Source organism: Astyanax mexicanus, unplaced genomic scaffold (genome assembly GCF_023375975.1).
Source record: "Astyanax mexicanus isolate ESR-SI-001 unplaced genomic scaffold, AstMex3_surface scaffold_33, whole genome shotgun sequence".
Lineage (NCBI taxonomy): Eukaryota > Metazoa > Chordata > Actinopteri > Characiformes > Acestrorhamphidae > Astyanax > Astyanax mexicanus.
In genome coordinates, this window is record NW_026040043.1 from 4,083,532 (window position 1) to 4,097,047 (window position 13,516).

At 36.3% G+C, this 13,516-nt stretch overlaps 1 protein-coding gene across 1 annotated transcript in view; it reads right to left on the reverse strand.

Moving 5' to 3' along the window:
- The window catches only part of LOC125789952 (uncharacterized), a 116,205-nt gene extending 103,434 nt beyond the window's left edge, over positions 1-12,771 (reverse strand). Inside the window, exons 1-2 of the mRNA XM_049473049.1 lie at positions 12,712-12,771; positions 9,771-9,830 (exon numbers count right to left, since the gene is read on the reverse strand). Coding sequence (XP_049329006.1) covers positions 9,771-9,828 — 58 coding nt within the window. The 5' untranslated portion in view covers positions 9,829-9,830; positions 12,712-12,771. The remainder of the gene's footprint in view (positions 1-9,770; positions 9,831-12,711) is intronic.
- Between the last annotated feature and the right edge of the window lie 745 nt (positions 12,772-13,516).

Sequence of the window (13,516 nt, forward strand, 5' to 3'; positions counted from 1 at the left end):
CTGCAGTTTGATACAGCTGGAATGAGTCTCCTGTATCCTTCCTCTGATGTGCTGAATTTCCTCAGGTCCAGCTCTTTGCGGGGATTCTCGGTGTGGAGACGCATGTAGGTTATAACTGAGCACTGTGTAGGAGAGAGCTGCTTTTTTAAATATTTATCTGGAATCAGAGACAGACAGCAGAACACTGATCAGACACTGCTGTTACTTAGTGACAGGTCTTCAGTCACAAATATTCATGTAAAAAGGACTTTTATCCAGTACAAAAAGGGTGGGGTTGTTTTCTTTTAAGGGAATCGGCTGCTGAGAGTTGAGGATTTATAACAGCTATTCTGTGGGTTCAGAGAGTTGCATGTGTCTGCCTTGGGTGAGTAGAGATGGAGGTGAGAGCGTGGTGTGAGAACTGAGAGCTGATTGAACCGGTGTTTTATGGAGAGATGCAGCTGAATGAATGAAAACCCTTGCTAAAAAAAAAACAGCTTGAGGACTTATAACTCTTTATTAAGATGTATTCCTATGATGATGATGAGTACATTTTCCATTTAAATACCCCCATTGGAAAGTAACCTTCCTTTGTTCACAGTGCGCAACATAATCAAAAAATTTACAACCCATGGATGGCACTGTAACTTACTATCTGTCTACATTTGAAAGAAATGAAACACTATGGCAGGAGACCCAGGAGGAACCACTGCTAACACAGAGACATTCAAATCTCGACCCAGGACTAAAAATCCTGAGCCTGAACTTTGTTCTATACCTGGGATGTGGGCAGGAAGTGCTAGTGCTATGTAGTAGTGCTATGTATGTGATACATAATTGTTGGCCCCTGGGTTCAGATATATAAACAGCTTGTGTACAGCCCTGATGATGTATGCTGAGGTATGCTACCCTCTTTTAATTAGCATCTTAAAGCATGTTAAATTAAAATATTCAACTCCAGCTGCAAATCAGCTAATTTCATAATATTTTAATGAGGAAATCAACAGAACCAAAGTGAAACTAAACCAGACTCACCCACCGTTCAGTCCAGCATTCACCCCGGATCAGTTTAAAGTTAAATAAAAATTAAAGAAGTGATTTCAATTATTTTATTCTGTAGTTTAGAGATGATCCTGAAGTAACACTTTGTTGTGTAAAAAAATTTTCGCCGTCTGAACGCAAACTTTAGTGTAGCATGGTATTAACAGACTGGTTTATGCTTGACACATCACAAAATTATGTCAAAACAGACACAGCCCAACACGAAAGCTCCACACGTTGGTCCCCACAAAGTGAACTTCTGAATTTGTCTACACACGTGTGTGGATGTGGCGGCCAGGTAACACACCATGGAAACATGCTGCACATGAACATAAACACGCCTTTGTTGCAAGGACTGTGCTCCCCCACAGTTCTTGATGCATAAAGTATAAAGCAGCTTTTAGTCTGTGCTGGAGGAATGTCCAGACATGCTAGCGCTTCTCCTGTTAGCTGTAATGAAGCTCAGTAAAGACGCACCTCTTAGATGCAGAGATCTGTCAGATCACTGGGCGAGACTGATTTATTTGTTATTTAGCTCTGCAGACTGCATTTTGCTAAAATGTACGTGAGAAAGCCAAAAACCTTCTGGGAAGATGTCAGAAGAGACCATGACAGAGCTTTTTGGTACTTAATTTGGTACTTAACACTTAATTCTACTATTTACAGAAAACAGAAAAAGGCCTACAAAGAAAAGATCACAGTACCTACAGTGGAATATGGTGGTGGTTAAAATATGTTTTGGGGTTGTTATGCTGCTTTTGGCACTGGCTGGAATGACTGTGTGCAAGTCATCATAAAATCTGAAGATTACCAAATAATTTTGTGTCGCAATGTGTCAGAAATCTGGGTTGGTTTGCATTCTAGGCCATGGGTCTTCCAGCAGGACAATGACCCCAAACATACATCAAAAAGCACCCAGAGATTGATGGAAACAAAGTGCTGGAACGTTCTGAAGTGGCCAGCAATTATCTAAATCTACTGAACTCTTGTGGAGAAATCTTAAAACTGCTGTTAGGAGAAGAAACCCTTCGAATATGAGAGACCTGGAACAGTTTGCAAAAGAAGAGTGGTCCAGAATTCCAGTTAGTTTTAGGAAGAGATTGATTTTTTTTTTTCAAAGGGTGTGCAACCTAAGATTACGTTAAGTTGCTATACTTTTGTATGGCCTGTTTTTGGAGTTTTTAGTAAAATTATATGAAATATGTTTTTTTCTCTCTGGTTTTATGTGTTGTTACACACAAAGCAAATAAACATGTGTAAAACAAAACTGTATTTGCAATAAAAATGTAATTGCAATAATTTTCCGGAAGTGTGTGTAGTGAAACAGATTGCTAGTGGTAAACCTTTTCAGTATTCATTGCAGTAAGACTGAAAGTGAGTGTTCCAGTAAAAGCTGAATTACAAAGAAGTCACAACGAAAGATTCTCAATAAAGCTCAGAATCGTATTCAAAATTACTTTTCCTACGTATTCAGCCAGTTACTGACTCTCAACATTTAATTTTACTGGTAAAAGCTTTATATTCACCCAGGTACTGAAAGAGCTTCTAAATCAAACTATAATTAATAATGCCAACACAAACAATGAGTACAGTTACTTTTGTTGAGTACTTTAACTGTTAAACTCTACATCCTCATGCTGCTGGTGTTAATCTTTAGTATAATTATAGGCCTTTTAGGGGCAGTACTGTAATGCTTTATATCGGAATAGATCATATTTAAAGTAGATGATATGCATTTTTCCCCAGCTGTTCAACAAAAATACAAATTATTAACACAGATAAAGTCTATGAAGCTTGATGAACTTAAGATAACTAGTGTCTGTGTGATTCTGGACTCATTACATCCTTTAAGTTTACCATTAAGTGTATTTTCTTCTCATGTGGTCATGCTGAAAAAATAGCTGTGATACACAACCCAAACATGAATATAATCCTTAAAGTAATTAAACAATTTTAGTGAAAATGATTGAAATAAAGTTACCTTTTAAGATGTGTGCTATAAAGGCAGTTAAAATAACAGCAAAAACAAAAATGCAGATAATGGCAATCTTCCAACCATGAAATCCTTTTCCTGAAAAACAAACCAGATACAAATGACTATTTATCTATAAAAAGATCTTTAAGAATTTGAACAGTGATGCAATTCTGAAGTGCATTAACAATTAAGTAATTACAGACATTATTTACATTTTTCACTTGATTTTAATATCATTATGAAATATATACTATAAATTAGAAGTGAATAAGTGCAGTTAATGACTGTCTGATGATTGGAAGCCGTGAGTATCAAAATTCCGTTTTCTCCTTTAAGATGATTTGCTTTTCTTTCCTTTGGATTCCTTTTGGTGAGATTAATAAAGGATCATCTTAACATATAAATCTGATCCGCGATACCGATCTTGGCCAGGGCCAAATGCCACATAGATGCCAGGCCAACTACAGCTCCCCCTAATTATGGCCACCTCTAAACAAAAACTGGGAATCTAAGCTGACTGTAAATAAACAAAAGTGTTTTACTGACCAAAGTAAATGGATTTCAGAAAAAAAGTTTTTTATGTAAAAATTGTTTTATTTTTAAAATTATGTTTTTCAATAGACGAACATTGGAAGCCTCACTGCCTGTTTTCCAGGGTCATCTTACTGCTTAAAATAGTCTGTATTTAGTGTTCAAAATATAAAACTAAGTTACTATTTTAATAATAACAACAACAACAACAACAATAATATAACACTTTAGCTTGGCTCCAGCTCTGGGTTTGTTACTACACATATAAAACTAAATCAAAAGAATATAAGGCGGTCACATTTTTGGCTAATAATTGGCGGATACATAGTCGATAGATCTTCCTATCTCTAGTAAGTACTGAATGCTGGCAGGGGCACTGCCTGGCCTGGACTTCTGTATCTATAGCCCTAAACAATGTATGAGACCCGAACCCATGGGTGATGAAGGTGCACCTATGAGGCTAAAGCTCCTGTCCCCAAAAAAAGAATGTGTGGAGAATTTTTAAATAACAAAAAATGTGACAATGAGGACCTGATACTGTTATACACATAAAAATGTGTTTTAAAAAAGAAAGGGACAAAATAACAACTAAAACCTTTATAACGTTGTACCAGTGCCAAAATGTCTAAGTGTGAGATAAATGGCAACATTACAAACTGCTCAATGCTTTTTAAGGTATAATTTTTTGGTAATGTTTTGCAGGCCTGAAATAAATGTATATTAGCAAATGAAATGGTAAAACTTTACAAAAAGGGTCACAATTAACAGTAGTTATGACACTAATAAACATTGTTAAATAATGTTGCAACTGATTATTAGATTAGACTCATTAAAACATAATAAAACATTACTAAATTTTAATGTTTAAGAATGTTGTAAATAATACTGAACTCAATTAAAAATTAGTTTAGACAGTCTTTTGTAAGTACTATTAATTATTGTAAAGTATTATCAATTAACTGACCAGACAAAACAAAGAAATATTAGATTCATAAAAAAATGTTGCCATATTTGTGTCTTATATGGAGTTAATTTGCACTGAAATATAGATATATGGATGAAATATAGATGGAATAGGTAAACTGCTAAACACTTATTAAATATTTAATATTTAATGCAGAAAGTCTACAATTCTTAAGCTTCTTGGCTGCTTCATTCCAAACCCACAGTGGTGTTTTATAAAGGCAAAATTACAAAAACTGTCAATTAAAAACAACAATTAGTTACGGGCCTGACTGTGTGCATATTTCAAAAATATAGATCTCTTATAATAAAAAATAAGATATAGCTTGGAGTGATTCCACTGTTAAATGTGATGACATGCTAACACTGTCTAAACATGCAAAAAGCTTTTAACACTGTATAAGGACAGAATTTGTGTATAGCTTAGCTTATAACTGCATAGCTTATAAGTACAACAAAAATGTAAAATCATAAGTAAATTGTAATGTTTCTCACCTTTAACTTCAACATACAGAGTCACATCATCATTCCAGCCAAATGATGTAATTAAACACTTGTAAGCTCCATCATCAGAAGGTTGGAGAGCTGAGAGTTTCAGTGAGGCGTTTCCTTTCTTCAGTTCTTCTTTAAACAGAGCTGTTCTCCCTCTGTAAGACTCTATCTGTTCTTCATTTCTGTCTTTATATTCTTCATACAGATGAACTTGTCTGTCTGTCTCATGCTGTCTGATCCACTCCACCATCATACCCTCAGCACTGATGCTGGGTTGGAGAGAACAGGGCAGAACCAGATCTTCTCCAGCTTCAGCAACAAGAGGAGCAGCTGCACCAATTAGTTTCAAATGCACTGAAATAAGAATGAAAAATTAAATAAAAGTGTTAATTCTTCTCACTTCACTCCATTCATTGAGTGATCAATTGTCAGTTAACCAAGTAGCTGCTAAGCTCTGAAAGATCAGTGTATTGTTTAAATAAACATATTAACTTAAATACTTATTGACTTAGAATGCACATTTAGCAAGAATGTATAATACAGTGGAGGAAATAAGTATTTGATCCCCCACTGATTCTGACACTCCAACATCTCCACCAAGGGTAAGACTAAAGAGCTGTCTAAAGATGTCGGGGACAACACAAGGCTGGATGGGCTAAAAAGCCATAAGTACCTGGATGAGAAGGTGATGACTGTTGGTGCAATTATTCGGAAGTGGAAGAAGTACAATATTAGGGCTGCAACTAATGACTATTTTAGCAGTCGTCTAATCTGCTGATTATTTGTTCGATTATTTTTTGACTTGCCCTCCATTTGTACTTCACACTGGTGAGGAGAGCTAGGCATTTAGGTCCCAAGACCAAATTTGCAGTACATTTTGATAGTTTGACAAACCTATATCAAATAAAAATTACAAAGTATATTATATATAACATTCACACAGGCTGGGTGTTATTTTCAGGAGATTCTATGATATTTTTATGTGTTTTTTAATTTTTATCTAATTCTCAATCATTTACCTCCCTGTAATGATTGTTTGTCTAAGAAAAAATGTTTATTAATATTAAAGAATGTAGTTTCTATAGAATAGAGGTTAACTTAATTTTAATGGAGTGGACAGAATACAATATCTCGCTAACACTTATCCACATTAGTTTAACTAATTTTAGTAATGTTAATGAAGGAGTGAAGGCTGTTTAAACTCCCCTCAGCAGTTCTCTGCAGTAATTTATCTCAGCACGGGTAACGTCAGTGTTTAAAATGTACAGAACTAGTACATTTATTTTTTTGTATTAAAACTTTTAAAATCAGTGAGGGATCAAATACTTATTTCCTCCACTGTATGTACACATTAGCCTTAACATTAGTACCAATGACAGGTGAAAAAGAAAACACTGATCATCTTCATCTACAGTGGCATATGTCAAGAGGTGGATATATTATGCATAAATTGAGCAGTCAGGTCTTGAAGTTGCAACCCAAGGGGGGCTGGCTAGTTTTGGATAGACAGACAACTAAACAGTTGGTGCTAATGTTACGGCAGATCGGTGAATGTTATGACAGAGCAGTGGCCGTCTGCTGCAAAACTGAAGGCAGGGATCAAACAAAAAGGAGGCAGATAAAGTCATATCTATAATCAAAGACAACAATGCCAAATCAAAGGGTCAACATTTGAAAAAAACTAGGATACTCAATAAAATCACACGTTTTATTCTGATTTTTGGGCAGGTGTAATTGAATTGAACTATCACAAAAATGGCTGCTGCATTCACTTCAAAAAAAGTCAGATATTGTAAGTAAATAACTTAAATTCCTGATCTTTTGAAGATCAGGCCAATTTTTACGAAACCTTTTATTTTTTCACGCTGAATTATTAGTATTATGTATTAATACAGACAAATCTTATGCAGTGAACGAGTCTTTTAAGACTTACTGAAATTAAATTGGACACTTAATACAACAGTATTAAATCTGTTACTGCACTTACCATTAATTTCAACATGAAGAGTAAAGACCTCATACCAGGATTTAGATGTAATTAAACACTTGTAAGATCCCTCATCAGAAGGTTGGAGTGCTGACAGTTTCAGGGAGGTGTTTCCTTTCTTCAGTTCTTCTTTAAACAGAGCTGTTCTCCCTCTGTATGTCTTAATCTGACCATCATTTGTGTCTTTATAATCTTTGTACAGATGGACCAGTTTATCAGTCAGATCTGTTCTAAGCCACTCCACCATCATTCCCTCAGCACTGATGCTGGGTTGGAGAGAACAGGGCAGAACCAGATCTTCACCAGTTTCAGCAACAAGAGGAGCAGCTGGACCCACTACATTAAAACGATCTACAATACAAAACAAACAGGAAAGCAAAAATGATACACTACTGTAGTAACAACCCTCTAACCCAGTGTTTCTCAACCAGGGTGCCGCGGCACCCTGGGGTGCCGTCTGGCTTCATCGGGGGTGCCGTCAAAATATTGCGCATCACGTGCATATTTCCTTTCCAGAGTCAGCGCGTGTCGGTGTGTGTCCCAATTCACAGGCAGCATACTCTGGAGGATGCGACCCACAGAGATAGGCGGTGTATTACTGCGCAGCTGTGACGCAATCTGTCTTCGAATACAGCCTCCGAAGGATGCAGCCCCTAAATTGGGACACACTGTAAAGTTTTTCCCCCACGCGATGCACTGCGAGAGTAGTGTGAAGCGCTCAAGCTCGCATGGAACGTTTTTTTTTAAAGAAGACTGCAGGTTCAGATAACTCTGAATCGGAGCCATTAACTTCTTCATCCAGTGGTAGTTCAGCAGTGAGTGTAGCAGAGTATTTCACTCGTTTGAAAAGTCTGCAGGTTTCGCGCTAATTGTAAATAACCCCCCCACCCCCCCTTCTCACCTGAAATAAAATATTCCGCCAGCAACTCTCCTCGTTCTCACCTGAAGTATTGCGCCAGCAACCCCCCCCCCCCGCCCCCATTTGTAAACTGGGGTGCCTTGAGATTTTGCATACTTTTAAAGGGTGTCGTGATAGAAAAAAGGTTGAGAAACGCTGCTCTAACCACCTGTTGTATTCTCTGCAGTTTATATATTGGGAAACAATCTATGAACATTTGGTTTTATTCTGCATTTAACCACCAACAAAAAAAACTATATAAGAAAGTTATTTTACTACAGCTCAGCTGTAGTAGCATAATGTTTACTGTCAGGGTTTCAGAACAAGTCAGATGCTTTCAGATGTAAAAATATAAAGATTATTTCAAGAGTTAACAGGTAACACAGCAGGGTTTAAGCAACACATGAGTAACCATATAGCAAACAGTTCTGATCTTCAACTGAAGATGTCCAGTGTTTCATTTAGCTCGGAAAAGCTGTTCGCCACTGTCGTGTTCGGCTGCTTTGTTTTTTAGCATCAAAGGTTAACACTGGTATTACCAATAGCTATATGCTGATATTTTAAGCTCAATAACTGTGGACTCAAATAACCTGTATCCATAATCCACATATATCATATCCTTTCTAAAATAACCACCTTAATGCAAAAAAATACAAAATATTTGGCTAAATCATCACCTCATGATGCTGCATGGCCACCTGTGTTAAATCTCCTACACCCTCAGTTGATCAGATCATTTGATTCTTCCCCTTTAGGGTAGTGGCCTATGGCAAGAGTCTGACTTAAGCTAATTTATAGTTTATTAAATTTAAAATAAATGTCACTTTAATAGCTTCCCGTGATGGTTATCTTCACTAAAGTAATTTACACAATTGAGTACTCATCCACTAATTGGTAAATAAGAGATTTTTAATATAATATAAAATTTACTTTTTATTAATGAAGGCTATACATTGTGCAGTTGTTTGGTCTTAATCTTTTTTTTTTTTTTTTTCGTTTTTTAGTCTGCATGAGTGGTTGTTCTCTCTTGAATTGTGTATCAGATCCAGATGCAAATACCTCAAAATGAAAGCTGAAATGTTGATCTTTTGTGTCATTACTTTTTAATGTCAACCCAAAATGTCAGTCTACAGCAAAACATAAATGTATTGGTCTTACAGTCCCAATACTTTTAGATGGGAATTAAGAAATTAAGACTGAAATTAAGAAATATATTGTGATATAAACTGTTGCCCTATTGTACCGCACTAACTGAAAGATCTGCTACAGCTATGTGGTGTAAAATGCACGTGGGAATTAAATTCTGGAGTCTGAGGCCTTCCAGACAAGTCTGACATAGCATAACGCCTTCATATTTATTAAAACTTTCACCTAGAAATCCTTCTTCCCAAAGTGTCTCATACTGTGTGCCTACATTCAAAATTCATTACTGGTGTTTAATACCAGCTTCTGATGTGTTTTAGGGCATTTTCACACCTATAATTATATAAAAGGAGAAGTGCCTGAACCAAGGTTTGTGTGTTAGTTACATTTGCCGAAAGCGCACCTGTCGCCCCTGCAGGACACAGGATCACCTGACTTGGCACCTCCAGGCAGCCCCTTCCAGACAGCCAACCCAAATATTGAACACACCTGAGGACTTTAGACCATTTAACCCACACACACTCATCACTGAGAATTGTTCGGTTCATCCTGCTTTACCTCTTTGTTTTTGATTGAGCTCGATATTGACCATTTTTCCGTGCAGTGTAAACCCAAACCTAACCAAACCAGTTATTATATACAAAGTAACAAACACATGAAACTCAGCACGGACTCTGGTCTGGACTTTCAGGTGAAAAACAACCTTGGTTAAGGCAACTGTTCAGCATTCACACACACATTTGCAGCAGATATACACAAACCTGACATGGTCTCCATTAGTCCAGAGAAAGCCACTAGAATCACCCAGAGAATCTTCATCTCTGAAAGAGAGAATAAACAGAATTACTTTTATATACACACACACATTTTATATATATATATATATATATATATATATATATATACAGCAAAAATTAAGGTACTGGCCTCACTGTTCTAATACGAATACGTATATATACACACACATATACATTCGTATTAGAACAGTGAGGCCAGTACCTTAATTTTTGCTGTAGACCTTTGGGTTTGACATTAAAATGAGACTAAAGCAAAACATTTCTGCTTTAATTTTCAGGTACCTTCTGATTATAACCATCCGTTTTTACTGTGAGCAAAAGTACTAGATCATGTGACTGTCTGGTGCATTTTGTTGCCCATGTGTGTCCTGATAAATTGATATTCAAACAATAAACAAGGCTAAATGTCTATGATCAGATTTAGATTTGGGTTTTATCTGTATAGACAGATCATTTATATTTAGGGGTGTAACCAATATGAAAATTAGAGAGCTGTCTACAGGTAAAAACAACCAATTGTGAAAATAAATCAGAGCCAATGCACAATTATTGGTCATAGCCAGTACATCAGTTTGTCCTAAAGAAGAAAGTGATGTTCCAATACTTTTGCTTACAAAAACAATGGGAGGTTCAAACAAAAGATGCTCTTCTGAACTGTGTATCAGATCCATATTACCATTACTGTTTTGTGTACACCAGTCTCTTAGAACAAACTATTACCCATTGACTCCACTACCCTGTTTGACATCACCTAACTTTTTATGTAACTTTTTTGTTTCGTTTGACATACAAAGTTTCCTTTCATTGTTTATAGTTTATTTCAGTGTATGACCTTTTTCCTGTTTACTGTTTATAATTGTTTGTCTTGCCCTTGTTATTGCATGTGATGACCCTGGACTAATTCGCCTTCGTCTGGAATGATCCTGTTTGTTGTATTTTTGACTCTTGTTCCCAACCTTGCCTGTTTTGACCACTTATTTGGACTGTACCGTTTTAATAAATCCATATGACTACAGTGGTGTGAAAAAGTGTTTGCTCCCGTCTTGATTTCTTTTTGTTTGCATGTTTGTCACTTTGTTTCAGATCAAACAAATTTGATCAGTTTTTCTCCCTCCTCTGGTCTCTACTGCACAGACTCGGGTTTCAGGATCGCCAACATGGAGGAAGATTTTGGCTTCATTTTCATTGAATGAATGAGAACGGCGACACTGCGTCCATCTTTTTTACGTCTCTGTATCAAATACATAATGTACTGCACAAACTCTACAGTGAGGTGAATTATTTTTATCTGTTTTCTTCTCGTTTTTGGGCTTAATGTGTGTCTGAATTAATATAACAGACTGAAACGTGTCGTTCTCCCCTTCTCTGTGTTTTTTAGCATGCTCTCCGCCTGCGCTTCTGTTTACCGTAAATTTAAAGCGCGGATGACCTGGCTGGGAATTTCCGAAGCGCGGATTCCGGTGGGCAGTCCCTTTTTGCACTGAGATATGCAACGAGAAATGCATTGTAATGGCAGCGGAATCGCGTTGTCCTACTGCGCATGCGCAAGCCCAAATGTAACTAGTTCAAGAAGCAGAGGCTGTGACCGAAATGGCTCCCTACTCCCTCATTAGTGTTGCGCTATGTAGAGAGATACTAATAAGTTCACTAATTAGTGGTAAAACGGGAGTGAATTCGGACACTAACTCATCATTATCATGCGCCAGCACCGGTCGCATAAACACACACAGGTGAGAGAGGGGTTGAGCCATGTTTAAAACTCCATAAACACACTGAACTGAGCTCTGAATTAAAGTTAGTGAAGCTCTGAGCTGATCATGAAGTTATTTATCTGCTTTACGCTGTTTAAAAGATGATCCTCACATTACTGAACTACATGAAGAAAACCTTAAAAATAGTAGCGTACACCGGCTCGCTCTGTTGCCAGATTGGGTGGTATCATGACAAATGTCGAGTTGTGTCTGAAATTGTTTGGAGGAAACGCTGTGATTTGACAGGTGAACAAAACTACCAAGTGTAAAGAGTTTGGAAATTGAACTTGGCAGAAACAGAGCTTTTAGTCCTGCTGATGGAAATTTGAAGCTGTGTTTATGTTTGTTATTATATGTAAGTTATTTCTTTATTTCATTGCTTGCAAGGTTGTTTTTATGTACTGTTTTTACGTTTTTGTTTCGTGTGTCCAATGATACAAGGCACAAAACACATAATACAAACATGCAGATAAACTCACTTAAATATATATTTTTGTAATCAGTGATATTTAAGATATTTATGGTATTTTAGTTAAGATCATGTTGGAATAAACCCTGTAATATTGTTAATATGACGAACATCAGGTGGTTTTCTCAGTAAATTTGTGGATTTGAAACACGTTTTACCCTGTGAATTGGTTTTATCTGAATCCCACTGTAACAATCTGTCAACCCTGGTGGCTCGCTGTCCGCTCCGTTTCTTCGGCTGTCTGTTGCTTAGTAGCGAGACCCGCAAAGCATTTTGGGACACATTCACCTCGCTTAGTAAGCAGCGAAGATTACTATAAATCATGATGCATTATGGGAGTTTTTAGTGCCCTCAAAATCACCCTTAAGATTCGGACACTCAAAGAAAAATGGCTGAAATACTCAATATTGCCCTAACTAGTAAATAGGGAGCCATTTCGGTCACAGTTCTTTTGGTGGAAAAGCGCTGTCTGTGTTCCCAGCGGATCAGAAGTATTTCACAGTACTGTTGTTTTCTTTCTTTCTTTTTGCATAACTCTGATCCGGAACAGGAACTGAAGCTCTGTTTAATCGCCTCTGTTTAATAAACTGTTTGATTTCTGAACACACACAGAGGTTCTTCTTTTTTTCTGTAAGCTCCATATAAACGGTATAGAAATCATATTAGAGACAGATCTTTAACTTACCGGGTGAAAAGTAAAGCGCTGAGCTCTGAAATCCGCTCTGCTCTCTTTCTGAAATGCAGTCCGTTAACAGTTAGCTTTCAGTTTCACCCTCTTTCATTAACCCTTCAGACTCCAGCAGAACTGAAGAACCAGGAAACCACTAGAGAGGAGAACACCCACTCCAGAATGTGTTTACTTCACTCATCTACTTCACTCTCACTGACTTACAACCTGAAAATAAACATTTTCATCATAATTATGATTTTACTGGCTCATATTTCATTAATACAAACAAATAAATATTTAAAAACAAATGATCAAACAATGATATTACTTGACTAACAGCAAGTAATATTAATAATAATAGTAATAATAATAGTAATAATAATAATTATTATTATTATTATTACTATTATTATTATTATTATTATTATTATTGTTGTTGTTGTTGTTGTTATTATTAATACATTATACTACTATAATATATATGACACTGCTTACCAGATGTTAAATAAATTAATCACTGTATTTATACTTGTTTATTTATTTGTTTGTAAATCAAATCTTTACTTTCTTTATATATTAAACAAGATAAAATCCGGAGTAATTCTCTAGGTGCCACTAGAGGGCGATGTTCACCGTGTGCTGGATCAGGTCACGTGACTGTAGGAAAGCAACAAACTGCAGAAAACTAATAAAAAAGATATGTTTAAAACAGAATCATATAAATCAAATAACTGTATAATTGATGCAGTGTATCTATGATTAATACGAATTGTTCCTGCTTAAATCACTCGAAATAATAAATATATGGGCGTGTATTTTA